We start from the raw sequence: 19,914 nt of genomic DNA, 5'->3' as shown, positions 1-19,914 counted from the left end.
TATTGATAAATAAGGCTGCATTGTATCTATACAAGAGTCATTTCTCTTTAAGCCATGATTTAAACTGCTTACCCATACTTTTACCAAAAACATGGACACTTTTCAAAATCTTTTGAATTACAACCGTGATTGATAATTAACACTTGGTAAGCTTTAAGACTTTTAAAAAAGACACATATGACACATTTTAAAGCCGCACTAATCTAAGTTGTATAGTAACAACTGAGTGTGTAATGTGAAAGGTGCCACTCATATTGAGAATGATGCCTCGTGATACATCTTTAGCCTCTTTACACTCGTTGTTTTGGTTTTATGGCACATTTAGTGTCACAATCCCCTTTTTTCAGCAGCAGCAGCAGCAGCAGCCGACTTCTGTTTTCACCAAACCAACTTGAATAAAACCACCGTACATATCTGTCCAGCGACAAACAGCAGACAGACAAAGTTTGCATCTTGCTTAAGACGTGGCATGAACATCAAGCAGCTAAAGAGCCAGATGTATTCTTCTCAGGAGTTGGTGGAGACTGAAACCAATTTAAAAAGAAGCGTGAACAGTGGAATACGATTTATCAGAAGCACTTAAACTATTCTCCAAAAGGGATGAACATGTTTCACAACTCTGGAGGGGGATAATATGTCAATGTTGTTCTTAGCTCGTTCCACTCCACCAAAGTTGTCAATTGTTGTTGTCAACTGTAACACGACTCGCTTCATTAGTGGAACAAAATAAAACTAAGAGAGGATTCCACCATGTGTTTAGAAATACGTAACCTGTACATTACAATTACATGACTTAAGACCAAAACTAAAAAGGTCAAATCTACTGATTACGACAAAAAACTATAAGCCAGTTGATTAACAAACAAACCAAAATTATAGAAATACAGCATTTCCTGGGAACAATTGGGAGAGAACGGTACAACGTGAGCCAGCTCCTTTTGTCTTTACAGGCAGAAAATTCATATTTTGACAAACTGAAATCACAACAGCGGTGAGATATGGCACTGAGATCACCTGTTGGCAGGCGACTTTGTCAACACAAAAATAATTTTACAAAAGAAAACTGTCTATTTGTGAAGGCAGTTGTTCCTCTGTGCAGACAGCAGAATGATGTGGATGAATGAGATCTGTTGAAAACAAACGCTTGGTTGTGATGTTTTTCCTTTTTTAAATTTGGCACAGCGGTAGAATAAACATAGGTGAAGGTGAGGTGAAACCAAAGCTCCTTGATTCTTTAACCTAGGATGTTTTTTTATGGATCCAGTGAGTGCTCAAAAGGGGATTTAAATCAATCAATTATAATCGTTAAAATGACCACAGCAGTAATCCTACTTTTATGCAGCTGTGAGTTGGGACTGCTCTGTAAAACTTCCCCTTCGCTCACTAAAGGAAATTAATAAGGATTCAGCTGCCAGCAGGTGGCAAGCGCAATGATCATTTCCCTCGTTTCTGGTGCACTTTAACTCGGCTCAAGACTTTTCATGAAATAAGGCAGATCAAGGTGTCACTTGATATAATGAATACTCTGGAGTTGCACTTAAAACAGAGATCATCTTGGACTCGTAGCTATTTTTTTGACATTTAATTGTACATTTAGATCAAAACGGGTTATAAAGACGGATGTTTTCTTGTGCACAGCGTCATGGTACTAAACATGCAGCCTTTTGACATGAACTCGATGGAATTTTTGTGGCGATATGCCACGATTTCATAAGGTTTATAAGCAGCAGTTATATGTTATGCACTGAAAAAACTAAGTGTTAAGCAATAACAAGCAAGGGGGGGGTTAATGAGACAACCGAGCTTAAGAGCACTAAAGTAATGAAAAAACTAATTACAAATATGAATGCAGTTGAGGTTATTGTCTCGGTGTGAAATGTGGATATAACCAAAAATATGGCAACAGAAATAATAATCTATGTTTTACATGTAATCCATATAAATAGTTGGTCACTTTATATTCTTACAACATTGGTCATGTATGGGGCCCTTAAAGCGATATTTCACTTTGTCTGATTATCTGTTATAAAGAGATGAGGGTGTCACTGTGGAAAATCAGCTACCATGAAAAGCTGACGTCGCCCGACTGATATAATCATTCTCTCCACTCATAAATGAATCTGATCTTTTCATTTAATGCGTCCGTGTTGACTTCCATAACCTGCTCGTTCTATCTGTAAAAAGCCAGCATCATTTTTAGGCTTCGGATTAAAATGATGTTTTATTTCCTAGAAGTGTTCGCAAATCAATCAATCATTGCTTTCCCAGAGTAGCTGATTTTTGTTGCTGATTTATCTCAAACCCCCACAGAGACTAAAGTCTGTTCCGCCACAGTGGAATAACGCTTTAAAAGCCAAGGCAGTAGATCAGTCTGGAACAACATCCTGGTCTTGGGACAATCTATGAATGAGAAACATACATGGAGGCTTTTTTTTCTCCACTTCACATGTGCCATGCTGTACCCATATTAGTCCTACAATATGAATGGCGTACTATCTGCAAATCATAAATCGGCCAAGTCTGGCACCATCATGAAGATTTAATGGAGACAGCAAAGTATGATCAACATGGCCGCTAAAGGAACAAAAACCCAACGGCCACAACAACATTTTTTCTCAATTTTGAATTCATGTCCGCTACTGAAACATTGCACTGCGCATCACTCAGACCCTACGTTAGCTAGTGTGCGGCCAGCGAGCTACATAAGCTGCCATCACGTGTGCAAACAGAAGGTCTGCAGTAACGTTCACATGTATTCAAAGCTTCCAAAATGAGGGTCAACATTAATATTGAATTCATGAAGTGTTGATAAAAACTTTTTTTTTTTGATAACATGATACTGCTATACATAATAGTCACTAACGAGTGGCCATGAACAATCTACTCTACTAAATATAAAATACTCAACAGAGGCCATTTAACCTCCTCTGCTTTGTTTTGGGGGTACCTCTATGTGTTTTTGACTTTTACTAATATAAAGTTTAATATTGGCCTAATATTTAGCAATAACAGCACATCTCACTCAAGTGTCAAAGACCTCCACCATGACACCCTAGCCAATATATTAAACACAAATGTAGTGCATGTTTTAGCAAACAGACGAGCCAAACAAAATAGCTCGGAACTCTGAAAATAATATCATATGCAGCTAGTACGGGTACAGCATTAAAAAAGTGTGAAATAGACCAAAAATAAACATACTGGTCCTTCAGCTGCTTGCTCTGGTCCAGGAGGAAAGGTTTCACAATAGGACCGTGACCTATTTACAGGCACACAGCCTGGCAGTACGCTCTTTATGCCCCACATCAGACAGCCAAGGCAGTGATGAAACTGTCCCCTCCTGTTTTGGTTTCCTCCTCAACAGAGCTCAAAGGCAGACAGGCCAGAGACTGTAATACCTTCAAATGTCCACTAGAGAGGGGGGACAAGCTTGTCTCATTGCCCTCTGGCAGACAGTTCGGGAGGAGAAAGAAGAACACAGCGGGGACGAGAAAGAAAAAGAGGAGCAGAAGATGGTTAAAGATTAGTTTTCATAGAGAAGAGGGCGAACGGGGGAAGATGAAGAAACATGCGATCAAAGATGACGGAGAAGGTAAACAAAGTAGAGGATGTGGCGAGTAGAAAGGACAGACGACAGAAGCGCTGACTGGTCATCGCCTCCTCGGTCTAGCATGCACATTTCTTCTCATCGGGCTGCACATCGCCGAGCTTCGTGGCCCCGTTCCCATTGGCTGGCTCGGCAGGCGGCTTGTCGACGCACTGCTCCATCCTCTTCATGACCAGGTCCAACAGCGTTAGCACCGCCTTGTCCACCTCCGCCCCCGTCGCTGCACTCGTCTCGAAGTACGGGATCCTGTGGGCAACAAGAACAGAAATATTCCCATCCGTTTTATTGATTTTAATTGGTTTAATGTAATCTCCATCGGAATAATCTTGGATAGATTTGGAAATTCAGTCCATAAGAGACGGCAGCGAGGCGCGTTTATTGTTTTGTCAAAGCTTAATAATTCACATTTTCAGTGCTCCCCCAAATATTTGCTAAATTCAGCCATTGGTTTGTTAACTGCATTATTCAGTTTACAATTAGCCTGCATAGATTTCCAGAATCAATATTTCTTATACTGAATGAGCCTCAGGAGGTTTTGTAGGGACTAGCAGGGACTGTTTGGTGGAGCGGATCGTTCCTCCACAACATGTTCCGGCACAGAAAGAAAAAAAGTTAACATTTGGTGGATTCTGCAACAAACTCAGAACTCCATCTTTTTAAACTTTATTTTGTACATGTGTTGCCCTCCCCATCTCCCCTAGATGTTCTTTAGCCCCTGAACATCTCCCTCAGAGTTAAAGACAGCTTTCTGTTGCCAGTTAACGTCACACCGAGGTCTTGGCTGCCTGGAATGAGACCAGGAAACGATTTCTTTACCTTGTCAAACAGGAAGTCATTTGTTGAGAAAGTGTTGAGTGCTACTCACAAGTCATGGCCTGCCTGTAATGTTGTGTCTTGTTTCACTAATCGTCTTAAAGCTGACCTTAACTCTCTGTGTGTGTGTGTGTGTGTGTGTGTGTGTGTGTGTGTGTGTGTGTGTGTGTAAGGATCGTCCGTTACAGATAACCACAAGTGTGTTATTATATAATGTAAAAGCGAAGGCTCTGTAGGCAGTCGTTTGTATAACTGTCTAATGAAGAGTATAAGATGGAAGCAGTTGAAATGTCAGTTGATTTAAGTAAGCTGTTTAACACCCCCCACCAAATACTGTGCATGGGGAAAGAAAAGAAGAAAAGAAAACGTACCCGTATTTATCAGCCAGCTCCTTGGCCTGTTTCTCCTGAACCTCCCGCTGGTCGGCCAGGTCGGCCTTGTTTCCTACCAACACAATATCTGGATTCTCACAGTAGGCATTGGCCTGGAGCTGGCCTGGAAATGAATACAAATAAAACAGCAGCAGCAAATAAATGAGGTGCAGATGTAAAACAGGACAAATGGTATCTTTGTACAGTATTTGACAGGTGTATCTGGGGGGAGCTCGAATAAAAGGGAACAACGAATAGTTTGGAAGAGTTTATTTTAACGGCACCGACTTCTAAAACACACAAAGGAAACGTGAGGTTGGCAACGTACTCATCCAGTTTCTGACATTGAGGAAGCTCTGCTGGCTGGTGAGATCGAACATCAGCAGGAACCCCATGGCATCCCTGAAGAACGCCGTTGTCAGGCTGCGGAACCTGGAAAACACACACAGACCCACACACACACACACACACACACACACCACACACCAAAAGGACACAATTAACACCACACTTGAGATTTGAATTCTGAGCTGAACTCTGTGGTTCCTCCAATGCTGCGTTCACACCAGCATAACAGTCCTGAACGAAAATTACAGCAATATAGAAGTGAACTGGAAATCAATAATTAAATTATTTTGAGAATTAAAAATGAAGATATTAAGGCCAACATCAATATTTTGAGTATGGTATTTTTATCTTTAGATTTTCGGATTTAAAAGGTTCTGTCCAGACATGTTTTTTTTGTGTGACATAGATTCAAAAAAATAAGATACTTTGAATAATCCTTTGTGTCTTCCACAATGAACTCATTACCTTTTATTTGTTCTCCCTCATTGAAAAATCCAGAATCTATGAATATACAAATGTGAGGCTCAAGTCCTAATTGATAAAAAGGAGCGATGTAATGTTTGTTCTGTGGCATGCTGGGCTTCCAGCAGGGAAAATTACTCTGTGTAAACGTTACTTACTATTCAGCAAATATGTGATAGGCAAACAAATCTGGACAAAGCAGCGGATATCAGGGTGTTTTCACGGCAAACAGTCTGACGAACTAATCTCACGAGTGGAATGACGACGGCAGTGGGTGGGCGCTCCTTTACAGGATGACGAAGATCAGTTCATGAAAAGTAGGAATTTGTTCCGTTACACCGAGCTTAAGAAATGAAGTTAGAATTATGCAACTAACAACTGACTCATCCCGCAATGAGTCATCAGGCCTTTATAAACAGATTCAACAGATCGAGGCCAGTTCCAATTGAAGACCACGCACACTCACACACACACACACACACACACGATTGACACATGCTGTATAAACAGGCAAAGCGGCGCATCGACACACACATGAAGATACTGATCTGTTTCTCCTTCGAACCTTTCAGTGCTTACACATGATCAATTTCAGCAACGAGCTTCCTAATTTCACGGCCTTTCCTCAAAACTAGATTTGCTATGACTGAAATTTAGTCAAGGTGTGCCACAACATATAGCCCCACATATAAAAAATATAAATATAAATATATAAATACTGTTAAAGTTACACTCAAAAGCTAATGTAACCCAAAATGACTGTCAGTTAAAGTGCATTTGCTACATTTTGCAAAGATTTTCACCGCCGCCATGTCCCTCTCAGACATTGATTTTTTTCCCAGGGGCCTTTGCAAAAGAGGACAGAGGAGACCAGGTTGACTAGCACGGCTGTGGCTATACAATACATGTTGGTAAAGACAACTGTGAGTAGAAAAGGCATCTTTTTTTTCTTCTTTTTTTTTTTTTTTTTTAAGTGGACTCGGTGAAGAGAAATGTCAGAAATTTAAAAACCGGAACTGCAAACTGTAAAAGTGTGACGAGCAGCCCACCTCTCCTGTCCGGCTGTATCCCAGAGCTGAAGGTGAACCTTGAAGGTCTTTCCCGTGGTCGTCCCATTGGGGTTGGCTGCTGTGTACAACTGGGGGGATGAGGAGAGAGAGACAGAGAGAGAGAGAGAGAGAGAGAGAACACTAGTTTAGATTTCATCAGTCGCCTCGAGTGATTCGTTTGAACTAGGAGGGACGAATATATATTTATAGTGGGGAATTCCGAACGCTCCGTTAGTTATCTGGTTATGAGACGTACAGCCAAGCAAGTCAGCTGAACTCTGTAGCGTGGCTACGGCCCGCTGAGCGGCTAACGCTAACGAGACAGCTGTCTGCAGACATCAGGCAGCACAAACAGCCAACAGCAGGGCCAGACGAACCCGTGTGCAGGCTTCGCTGCTCCCTCTCTGCTGGAATTTGAGGGTTAAACGGCACGTCTGCTTCTCACACAGAGCATAGCTGCTGGCGATTACCTGTATTCACGCTTCAGTCACGCAATGTTTCATTTTATTTATTTATGTACAGTGACCTTGACTCTGTGAGCTGCAGCCGTTCGTGTTTGTGTCTCTGCGGCAAGCCTCGGGCGTCATTCACACCTCTCACTTTCCCAGATGAGGCACTTTCTTTCAAAGCTGCGTTCACACCAATCACACTCAGAACAGTTGGATGGACTCTAGAGTGCTTATAGTTCAGTTTTCTAGGTGGGTGACTTCGAGTCAGAGGGAAAACAATGACACTTGTACATCTCACAGTGCGAGTGGTGCAGTTGGTTATCCAAGATGAGGAGCGCTGGATTCCGAGGTTCTTATATCTTATTTTAGGAGGATTTTATTTTATTTTATCAAGCTAAATAATCTTGTAAAACATGCATGTAACTGTTACTGCAGAGACTATACAATAATAAGTAAGAAGAATAATCAATTTGAGAGATGGGATTGTTGATTCTGCCGTCCTCGGACGTTTAGGGAGTTCCAGTTGCACAACAGTTTGTAAAAGTTACAGAGAAGATGTTAATACTCTTGAGTCTTGATTCTTAAACTATACATGTCAATAATCTAGATATAGATACAAAATAGTGTTGCTTTCAGTCAGTTAAACTTTCAATTTGTGTTGATTTTCGGTTTGTGTGCACAAAACATGCCGGTGGTCTCGCACACTAGTGTTGGTCAAACAGAAGCGTCAGTATTACATTTAAACGGTTTCATAACAAGCTCAAAGTCCCTCATAATAACTTTAATGTGCACCAACGTAAGGAATGTCACTGTGTCAATATGACCTGAATCATACAGCAGTATCTATTTAAACATTGCTAACATTAGCTAATATTAGCCACAATAAGCTACCAGCAATATAAAGCCCAGCAGGAGAAATTAAGTGTGGACTGGTTTCTCGTATTCAGCTGACATGTTCACTTTATTCAGTTAAAGTGATCAGATTTAGAGATAAAGATCAGTTTAGAGCAGCTGGAGGTTTTGCTTCAATACAGCTTATCAGAACTGTCAATTCTGGTTCAAATGATAAGCAAACTGGTCCACATCCAGCACTCCGCTTCAGAGGAGCTCCCGACAGCCCTGAGCTACAGCTGTGATCATACGTTTCTGTTTCCACTCTTGACTCCTGCACACACACACACACACACACACACACACACACACACACACACACACACACACACACACACACACACACACACACACACACACACACACACACACACACACACACACACACACACACACACACACACACACAGACACACACACACACACACACACACACACACACACACACACACACACACACACACACACACACACACACACACACACACACACACACACACACACACACACACACACACACACACACACACACACACACACACACACACACACACACACACACACACACACACACACACACACACACACACACACACACACACACACACACAGTGGTGGGATTAAGGCAGCATTGTCAGTATTTCTGACGTGCGGAGGCAGAATATCACCACGGTGACCACATATCTGACCAAACAGAGCCTCGCCCACTCTCTGCATCTCACGCTTGGAGATCTCGATGTATTTACTCTGGTGAGATCTCAGCAACAGGAGTTTAGGTTTTCAACAGGTTTTTGTGACATTCTATCAAATATAATGTTATCATGATGCGTTTGAATGTAATCTTTCTGCAAATGTTTGGCGAGAAACTCGAATAAATACAGTTATTTGAAGGAGATCAAAGATAGATATTAGAGACAAATTATGACCCGCCAGCTCTAAGGAGCTTATGATACATAATTTAAACTACTCATATTTTCTTTCCACCCAAAGTATTTAATTAAAATATAATAATTTATATTTCAGCTCATTTTAATTGTGTGCTTTCATTGCAAATAGCTACTGTAGATGAAAATAACAAGGGAAAAGGTTAATTTATGACATTTTTTTATTGACTGATTAAATAATTTTCTAGACTGTTCCTGAACAGTGATGAAAGAAGTTGGAGCCCTGAAACCCAGAGTGTAACATGGCACTTGAATGCACGGAATGGGTTAAGTTGACAACTAATATTATTTCATGCATGTTTTTTTTGTTTTTTTTAAAGAACAAATTAGTTGTTCGATCTTTTCTCTTTTGCTCCCAAATAAAGCCAAAAATACTTTTGCTACCGGAAATCTGCGAGAGATGCAGCCCGACAGGAGAACATACCACTCTCTTTTCCCTGAAGTCGATGCCGACTGTGGTGATGAACTTGGGGTTGAACTTGTTGTCTGTGTATCGGTACAGGAAGGTGGTCTTGCCCACGCCGGAGTCCCCCAGAGCAAGGAGCTTTATAAGGTAGTCATAATCCCCATCAGTCATAGTGATGCCCGCAATAAACCTGTGGAAAACAGACAGGGACGCATGTCAACACACAGAGAAAGTTAAGTTAGTTGGAGGCATTATGGGTGTTCGAGGTGATGCGAGATAAATACAAATAGAAGAAACGATGAAATAAGGCACAGAAAAAAACGCTGACATCAGAAGTTTGAGAAGTTAAACAAGCTGTTGTTTACCCACTGTTGAATTATGTGAGTGTGGTCAGAAGGTCGCCCTATCCAGAACACGACTTTCTGGGAAAATGGTTACTGTGTGTGTGTGTGTGTGTGTGTGTGTCCGTGTGCGTGATCATGTATCTAGTGAGCTGGAGTCCGGGGTCCGTTTGCCTCATGGCTAAATGTGGCATATTTAGAAAGAGGATCACAAGACTCTAATTCACTCAGCTGAGGGGAAGCACATATAACACTGTGACTTATTACAGTGAGGGTTGTGAACAACTGGGAGCTCTGATCTCCTCACATGGACCTCACTGCACTTCAGACCGTACCGTGAGAGTCAGAGTGACGCTATTCACCAACCGGACTGAAGCAAAGATGGCACTCCGGGTTAATTCACCAGCGCTCGCTCCTTATCAATTCTAAACACAATTACATTTCTATAAATGGCCGCTATTTACGGTCCTATAGAACCGGAAAGTGGCTACTAGAGCTGCTAGTGTTTTTTTTTCCCAGGCACATTGGAGCCAACAACAATAGAGAGCGGCCTTTAACAAACACCGGTTCCCATAAGCCCTGCAATCACAAGTTAAACGTCACCAGCTCGACACAAGAGGCAAGTCCATACCCAAGTTGAGTTTAAAAAGATGACATTAAATAAAAGTGAGTGGTGGATATGATTATGGAAGAACCCAAGTTGTGAAAATTATCCTGCAAAGGTAAGTCTTTATGGCAGCTGTAGGGTTTCATATGCTATCAAATAAAAAGTGAATGCAAGTACTAGTTTATCTTAAAATATAGATTGTAAACACACATACTGAATGAGGTGTTCCACTGAAACATGTCGTATCAGCAAGTTGACATCAGATAAGTATTGTGAAGTAGTTGTTAACATCCACACTGCACAGGCATGTTGCCATTTATGTCACAATGTTTGCAGGCTAATATTTGTCTGAAAGAACAGCTGAGGCTATCTAGCTTGGACTGATGAAAGATGACAGCCTGAGCTTGACAAGCCGAGTACACGATGTCCTGCAAAGACACAGAGGAAACCCGTTGATTTAGAGGTCAACATGGCCTGTACCATTATTTACCCTAATAATGGTATAGACAATTTGCCCCTTCCTTTTTCATAAATGTTACAAATTGGCCAATGCTACACCATGTTGGTACTTATACGAGGGGAATGTACAATGCAGGTTTAAAACCAATTTACTGTAATTTTTTTAAAAGATAAATGCCAGTTTGTCCACATTATTTGTATGTCCTAATTGCAAAGACTTTTCTAAAATCAATAGCTCTAACGAATGCATTGCCAGACTGCTAACGTTTGACAACAAAAGCAAACGTGATCGTCTGTGTCGGATTAATGAAGTGAAACCAGTGGAAGAAAATCCCATCTCTAAATCTGGAAGGTTTGCAGAAATGGAAGAAAAACACTGATCCTTTAGGAAGTTCTAGAATACAGTCCTGATAACTCAGGTTTCCATTATTTGTGACACTTTGGCATCACGTGAGAGCAAACTGAAAGATGTTTTGTTTTTCCACCCTTTCTTCCCGTGCTCTCGCACATTCAGCATCATTCAGTCCTGGCTTTGATGAAGCCCCTCTGAGGGGCTGAGGTCTGGATTTAGACAACGGGGAAGGGTGGAGCTCATTGATCTGCCGTCTGAACACCGGGCATGTTTGTATCATTGGGTCAGTCACGACTCCCCGAGGGTGAAACAGTTAAAAGCAGCTCGGTCAGCTGACGACAGAGAACAGTACGACTCGCAGTCTCTCTGACAACATTTAATTATAAAAAAAGTAACACATCCTGCGTTCACATGTTCTAGTAGTGGTGGACTAGTTGATTCTGACTGATAGATCCAAGCAACGTTGCCTATGCGTCGACTGGCTGCCACTTCCTCCTTGAAACACATAATAGATGCATGCATGTGTGAGAAACGCCTCTTGTCAAGGCGAATAAAGACGGCTTTTGTCTAAAGGAGGACGTGTACAGCCCGAGCACAAGCACTCAAACGCAACATTTTTAAAGCTGAACTTCTTACATCATTGTTGCGTTTTTCTGACCTAAATTCCTACGCTGTTAATGGGAATGATGTTCTGCTCTGCTCTCTAAAAAGGGTATGTGCTATGTTCTATACGCCCAATTACCCGACACCTACAGTGTACCTGTACGTGCAAACACTGGAAACCCTATTAGGTTCTATTCCCACGAGTACGTCTTTGTGCACATATATACAGACCCCCTATGTTCACTCAGGTCTGTATTGTTTAAATTATCTCATGTCTTGTCTTCTTATCTGATCGTCCTTTAATTAAAAAATATTTTAACAGCATTTACTGACGTCAATCCCAAAGTTTAAATGCAGGAGGCCGGCCCACCAGGGAGAAGGCATATGGAGGTGAGAAGGCTCAAAGACTCCGGGGTAGAAGTAGAGTTAGTAAGGTGCAATGAAGAGACGTAAATTCATCCATATGTAGAGAGAGAAGAGGAGAGAGGAGCTCAGTGTATCCTAAAACATCCCCCAGCAGCCTATAAGCCTATAGAAACAGAGCTGGCAACCCTGAGATTGCCTTAAGTGATTCCAATAGTTAGCCTACCCTCATATGATTTATTAACGGTTTTTAAATTAGCCTCCATTATCTTCAGCTAGGTGTACATAATAAAGTGCAGACTGGAGGCACATCTAATAACACAATGTACAACAACTAATAGAAAGATTGGTTCACAGCTTTGCAACAATCAGGTTGTGGAGGAAAGGTTGTCCCTGGTGTCTGCTAAAGCTTCCGTCTCAATAACAAGCGAGAACAAAAGCGTAAAACACACAGAGACATAAAAAATGTATCAGCTGACACACACACACACACACACACACACACACACACACACACACACACACAATTGGAGAGGGGGAGACACACGGAAAGAGAGGAGGATATAACAGATGAGTCCTGCTGCATAGAGAAGGAATGATTTGAGAGTTTCTGAGTAAACCTCATCAGCAGCATTATCAGAAGATCTATCACAAAGTTGTGTTTTTATCTCACGGATGTAAAGGATAACAGCGGAAGAAGAGCGCAAACACAAAAAGATGACGCAGCTTTCAGTCAGCAGTCTGCAGCTTCTGAAACTAAATAGAGTTGTATAGTTGATGGTTATCTTCTAAAGGCCTGTGCTGTAAAATGTAGAAGAATATGTCTCGGGTTATATGAGCACTTTGAGACATATTGCACATGAACATGTAGTGTACATGCCAAGCAGACATTTCTTTAGGTCAAATTTCCTTTCATTAAAAATAAATTAAACTTTAACATGTGAAGCATCAGAAATGAAACGGCATCTTCCTCCGCATCTGCACCTTTATGGTGTCACTGGTTGACCTCAGACCTTAGAGCTTCAGCATGCTGGCTGAGGGACACAACAGAATACTGACTCACTGTTCTGGAGGAACGAGTCCTCTTGAATGTTTGCCTTACTCGTACACGACAGAAAGACAAACAGACTCTGTTTTCTACAAAACGCACAAGCAAACAAGACTAAGCGTCAACAGATCTGCTCGCTCCACGAGGCTGTAGTTGGGCATGTCAACGCGATCGCAAAGCCGATGTATATCATGTCCCCGGTCCTAGATCACTTTCACATGGACTACATACTAATTGATAACGTGAGTTGTATTCAAGTAAAGCGCACGACTTTTTGTAGGTTTACGAAACATGAATACACACACATGGATGGATGATTTCTTTTCTTGAATTCACCTGACAGGTCCGTAGTGTTATGTCACCGTGCTGCGCTGCTCTGAACACACTTAGATTTATTACACACTGTGCATTTAATATGAAAAACGGGGCCAGAAGGAAAAAGTGCAGATTGTGTGGAGCTTCACAGCATGTTTGCAGCACTGATGTACAAATACGACTCCCAGACGAAAAGGGAATTCAAACCCTCTGACCTCGGCAAGCTGGCTGCACGCCATAACTGTTTTACATATACTTACTTTTGTAATGTATTTTAACTCGTAAAAACATGTTTTTAATCAACAGAGTAAATAACTAGACGGCATCTATCATTCAGTAACACATTGATATATTCATTATTTGCAGCTTGATAAGTGTAATGCCTTGATTACTTGTCTTAAATGTGTACTCCTACTACTCCTATGATGAACAGTTTACTCATTATTGGATAGTGCTGACCTAAACAAAAGCCCTTTTAATGTCATCACCTGGCTTCATTGTTCACCAATGTAGCTTAGCGTCCTAGCATGCTAACATTAATGTGGTGTTAAATGTCCTTTCTTTTTTGTATCTCCCAACTCTTTATGCATAGAACATGCTTTCATAAATTAACTATTATTCTAATTATCCTAAATCATTTTGAAAAAAAGTAAGAGTGAAGGGAAGGAAGATGATTATGTATTGCTTTTTCATTAAATTGTTTTTTAGTCCATTATACTAGTGAGAAAAACAACAAAACTACAGCACACAATACCTTCTATTCCTCATCATCTACAAATTACTGCCGATGAGAAAATAGGCTGTTGTGTCTTTGGGGTTCATTAGATCTTTATACATAATGCAACGTTGATTTTTTAATTAAATCAATAAATAATTCATGTTAGTGTAATATGATTTTATCCAAATCAGAGTAAGATTTCCAAATGAAATGTATTCTAATAAGAGAAGATGGCTCTGGACAAAAGACAGCTCTGTTGTAGTGTACAACAACATGTTTTTGTTTTTAGATTCTGAGGCGAGTCTACCAACAAAACATCAGTCCAACGGTTTCATCAGTAAATGTGTTTAGGTGGGTATTTTAATCTAATGCCACTAGTTTTTACAGCGAAAGGAACCAGGAAAAGATATGGATGGATATTTTGTTAATTTGTCATTGTACTATTGAAAGCAGCAGGGGAGAGATGACTGCGTTAATTATTGAATGACACCAACAGGATTAATCTGTCTCTTCTCACGGAAATTGCTTATCTTGCTTGAAGGAAGTTCCCAAAAGAAGAGTATAATAGATGTAATCAAGGTTTGAAACACAATTTGTATATATGCGTTCTGAAAAATAATAATTATAAAGCATTTGTCATGGTGTGAGTTTATGCCCACATAACAATTTCTGATGATTTGGCATGCTCACAATAGTCATGGGATGCAACCTAGGTCTGTTGTATGTCATCTGTGCGTAGGCATTTTTATTGCAAAACAACACAGCATATTCAATGTTGGCAAAATGAGCATCACATCTTTAAATGAAAACAATTAGAAGTAAACATTGGGCGGAGACATTTAAACTGACGATCTGGCTTCAAAATGGCAACGTTTTTATTTGACTCAGCTAAATCAGTGACAGTATTTAAACCTACAAATTTGGCAAACATCTAAACTTGGCTTAAAATTCAAATGTGACGACCAATCATTGTTGAATGATCCCTGTGGACCCAAATCATGACTTTGGTAATGTTAAACACAAGTATGGCACGGTATAGTTTTTTAAATCTTTGATACTAGTGCATATATGATTCCTGAATTTGTTTTTTGTGTAAAAAAAAAAACATTCATTCTGGTTTTTAATACCTGTAGCTACTTGCGGCGCTACAAAGTGCTTTTTAATACAACAGGTGCCAGAATTCTGAAACACTGATACACTCGGGGCAACATTAAGCAATCCTTCAATCAAAAACACAACACAAGTAGAACAGCAAAGAAGAGCTCATTGAAAATACAAATTAAAATGACAGAATCTGCTTTCAAGGTGAAGCAGCAGCAGAAAGAAAAGTTGGTTTGCATTATCGTTAATTATTACAGCTCTGATAGAGGTGGAGAGGTCTTCATGAAGTGGGAGGCTTCTATGAATTAGATAGAATTAACAGTAACAGTTTACGCACTGGAATGGCGGACTACCCTACTAGGAATAAGGAATACATATAAAGAGGTATTTGCAATATGAATATATATAATGCAGAAAAAAATGGTGTTTGTATTAATGACCACCTGAAGGATCGTAACTTCAACACAGGAAGTCAAAAGCATTACGGTTGCTTGTATTTTATTTAAGGTTATTATCCCAAACTGTGGTGTAAAAACTTTTGTTTTTCCAAGAATCTAATATATATTAAAAAAGGTCAGCAGGCGATTGACAGAGACCTTTACGTCTGGCCGTGGGCTCTGAATCATCTTAAACAGGTCAGACACCTGATTTGATTTCCATCTATTCTGCTGAAGGCCTTTGCCGTCGTTAACAAATCTGTTCTCCGGAGTCAACGATTAACCGCTAACATGGATGAGGATTGACCCTTGATTATCCAATCAGTCCAGACGTCTTCCAGGTTCACCCCTCAGATTGTTCCAAACCTTTCAAAACCAGTTAGCAAAGCACCAAGGCAAATTCGATACGCCACACCAGAGAGAGATCACTGAAGTGAGCCTAAACACCAGCTCGGTGGCCTGCTGCGTACAAAAACCTCAATTACTACCATTACCTCCAGACATTCGTACAGCGTCATGAATAAGCCGTCCTGATGGTTTTATCCACCCAGGCTCTGCCTTCTGTCACAGGTTTTAAAGACGGACCAGAGTCTGACTACATTCCTGAGTCCAGTGGCTTCTCGACTCAAAACCAGATCAGATATGACTCACTCGACTCAGGTGTCAGGCATCGATCTCTTTATCTACATGTGGGTCCCACCAGGACTTCCTCAATCCCTCCTTAAGCCCACAACAGGAGGTGGGCTATCGTCTGTACAGACGGCACACACAGCTGGATCTGAAAAGGGCAGCATGGAATATGGGAGTACTGGGCGGCTGAAGAGGACGGATGAGGAGGTCAAGTAACAGGGGCCTACACTGCAGGTCCACAGCAAGCAAGGCACTAACATTGGCAGGCTTGTGGTTGCAATTTGGAGTTCTTGAGTCATATTATGAAAAAGTGGCAGAACTTAGGTTTATGTTTTCATCCAACCCACACGAGGGTCCAAGGAAAACTATCTCAAAGGCCCTGTCCAGATTTACATGAAACTTCTGATGGATATTCTTTATCTCCAGGGGATGAATCCTAAAGATGAGTGAGGCAGTACTTATACTGTTAAAGTGTTTCATTTCTTTATTTCCACTCTGAACTGTACATAAGGACCGGTGACTGACAGATTGTGTTTACAGTGCTGCAGTAAAAAAAAACAAAAAAAACTGTGAAATTTCCAACTAAACCAATATGTTCTGCCAGTTTCTGTTCGTGGTTGATTTAACACAGCAGTGATCGAGCTCACAGCAGGTCATGAAGGCGTTTCTATATTTTTTTCAGTCTAGTACTTCTCTGCCGCTGCACAGGAAGTGATGGCTTTTCCTGTTTAATGGTTTCTTTGCAATACTACAGAATTATTAAGAACTATTCCGTACTTCTCATGCACAGTGACAGCGCCACCTCCAGGAACCCAATCTGCACACTGGAAAATGCAAAGTAGAAGACGTCACTGTCACCTTTTGTTTTGAAGTGATTTCTGGGTTTGCAGTTGACCCAGCTGAGATGCCAAAATAGAGACTGAAAACGCAAAAGAGACACCGACAAGTCACATTACAAGTTCTTCCTGCCCCAATAGAAATAAACACTCAATCCAACCACATGAAACCTGATCAAATGCAATCAGAACAGAACACTGTTACTGTGGTATTCAAACTAATTTGGAGCATTTGGCGGCAACCTGCAGGTCTCCTGATGTGTTTAGTTTAATCTATTTATGCGTTACAGCTGTTGACTTGTTCACAACAAACGGATTTCTTTTTTTAAAGCACGGTCGGTGAGATAGTTTTACCAGAGAATACCAAATGCTCTATTGGTCTCACTAAACTACAAATAGGCCACTTCCATTTGTGGACAGAGTGCTGCAAGATACGCACCATTTGTTGATGGATAAATACAAAATAGCGAGGGGAGGATAAAATAATTGATTCATTTAGGCAAGCAAACACAGGTATTTTGCAAACCTGGCACCAAATCCAAAATGGAATTAGCTTTCAGACTGTAACAAGTAGGAAATGTGTTCATTTCTAACAGAAGAGACTGACCATTTTCACAAATAAATCTGCCCAATAAACAACTCTTTTGGTTCTGTATATATTTTTAAATACTCCACATAGCTATGTATTTCACAGAAAAATGAGTGATCCAAGACAAAACTGACAGAAGGGCCTGAAAACAATGACTCTTTATCATTCGGCTGTCACACTAAGTTATACTAGTCAGCCAATATGCACAAAACCAGGGCCCTGAAACTGGCACAGCTTAGTAGAATGCAGTCTTTCACAATATTAGTTACACTTGTGTGTGATGAGTCGAAAGATCTTCTGTGAGAAATGTCTATGATCTAGTATACTCCATTTCTCCACTATGCAACCCTTCACTCAGCTCCCTTCTCCTTTTCCTCGAGTCTATTCTGTGTCTTTGCTTATTGAGTTGGAGGTCATGTGATCAGTCAGCTGACTGCATTTGTGGTCCCATTGCTGGCCCCAGGACAGTAAAGGACACAGCATCATTATCAAGTGGAGCGCCCACCCTGGTCCCATGTGTCTCCTGGGTCCTAAAGCAAATAATGATTTAGCACAAACATCAACTAGCGTTAACACTTGTATAGTAAACCGACCTACCCTGCCTCCAAAGGAATATAAATGTTGGTCAAATTAAGCTTCTTTCCTTCAAAAACTCGTTGAAATGCTTTGAACACATTTTATGCATCATCTTCCATCTCATCATCATCATCACTAAATGATGTAGTGAGTTCAGGATTTACATAAAATCTTAATTTGCAGTCTACCGTCAGTCATTATCAAATATAAATAGCATCAATAATATGAAATAAAATGTCCTTGTTTTCGCAAAAGATTAAAATGTATTAACAATTTTCCAATGTAATGTATTATATTTAGAAGGGATTACATTTCACAATAAATGTAGTCAGTTGCTACTATTAAGAATCTAATTATTATGCCTGTTAATTTCCATGAAATAGAAACAGTGACAGTTCTGCTGCCGAGGTAAAGCAATTGATGTTGATGTAGCGTTCTGTTGACACTGGCCTCATTTTACTATCCTACACTTACTACCCACAGGAAATGGTTTCCACACCACACAGTCAGCAAAAAAACATTTTCAGGCAAAACGAAGCTACAAACAAGACATGGTCACAGTGTGAATACTGAAAATGTAAAGGAGTGTAACTTATTCATTTTCTTCTTTGTGAAGGAAACAATGCCAGCTGCCTTCTACGTGTTGTTACTGATGCTTCCTTTTTCCGTGATTGCGCAACCGTTTATGACATGTAATGTAATGTAATGTAATGTAATGTTTACATAGTCTGCTGCTGTATGGCCCCCGTCAAGATTTTGGTAGGTGATATTGATGAGAAAAAAAAACTCCACCATTCAATGTTATTTTTCAAGCACAAACATACGTCTCTGTTTTCCACTATGAATAGACAGAAGAGATACACATCCAATATGTCACATGTCCGACTCGTTACACTCAGGAGGCACAGAGAACCGAACGGGGTGATGGAATGTAAAGCTGACACTTTGGTTACTGCTATGTTTTGTTAACCTTAACATTCACTGACAGATAACAGTTTTAGCATGCTCTTGGCCAATACTTAAAATGTGGGTCTTTTAAAGCATTAGTGCTGGCTAGTTAGTTTTTAATATGTGCCTTTTTAATTATTGATGTAAGCCTAGCTAGACAAAATAAACCAAGGCTGGTCTTTTCGAAGTGGTATTTCCTCAAATATTAATAAAGCTGTGGTTTTAAGTAAATAGATAAGAAAAGTAGGATAACTAAACATTGCCTTAATTAACATTAATTACATTTTATTTCAGTCTCAAAGTCTCGAGGAGCTAGATATCAATATGATCATGCTTCAGTGTTTTATTACCACAGGGTGTTTCATATACTGGAAATAAACACACTTTATTTTTTTTAATGGCTTCTGTATTTTCATCATCTTGCACGCATGCCTCCGTCAAACATTAAACTTCAGAATCTCCTCTGCTGTAAATCATGAAAAAAGGACACATACAAGAACAAGAGAGAGAAACAGTCATCAGGACATGGAAATTTCACACTTTTAGTCACATCCAGTGAACCCTGCAGTTAATTGCTGTTTTCTAACATCTTACAGACGGTAGAAAAACATTTCCACAGCTACTTTCTTTCCCTCAACAAACACCTCTACT

General features: G+C 40.4%; 1 protein-coding gene across 2 annotated transcripts in view; it reads right to left on the bottom strand.

The window, feature by feature from the left end:
• Nucleotides 1-354: 354 nt before the first annotated feature.
• Nucleotides 355-19,914, bottom strand: part of rab27b (RAB27B, member RAS oncogene family) — a 35,349-nt gene continuing 15,789 nt past the window's right edge. For both annotated transcript variants that reach the window (XM_034546946.1, XM_034546945.1), the window contains exons 2-6: nt 9,359-9,530; nt 6,651-6,739; nt 5,120-5,223; nt 4,792-4,915; nt 355-3,853 (exon numbers count right to left, since the gene is read on the bottom strand). In XM_034546946.1, the coding sequence (XP_034402837.1) occupies nt 3,667-3,853; nt 4,792-4,915; nt 5,120-5,223; nt 6,651-6,739; nt 9,359-9,511 (657 nt within the window). In that variant the 5' untranslated portion in view covers nt 9,512-9,530 and the 3' untranslated portion in view covers nt 355-3,666. The remainder of the gene's footprint in view (nt 3,854-4,791; nt 4,916-5,119; nt 5,224-6,650; nt 6,740-9,358; nt 9,531-19,914) is intronic.

This window comes from Cyclopterus lumpus, chromosome 12 (genome assembly GCF_009769545.1).
Source record: "Cyclopterus lumpus isolate fCycLum1 chromosome 12, fCycLum1.pri, whole genome shotgun sequence".
NCBI lineage: Eukaryota > Metazoa > Chordata > Actinopteri > Perciformes > Cyclopteridae > Cyclopterus > Cyclopterus lumpus.
Note: the sequence above shows the minus strand (reverse complement) of the source record. Positions and strands in the feature narration are given on the sequence as shown.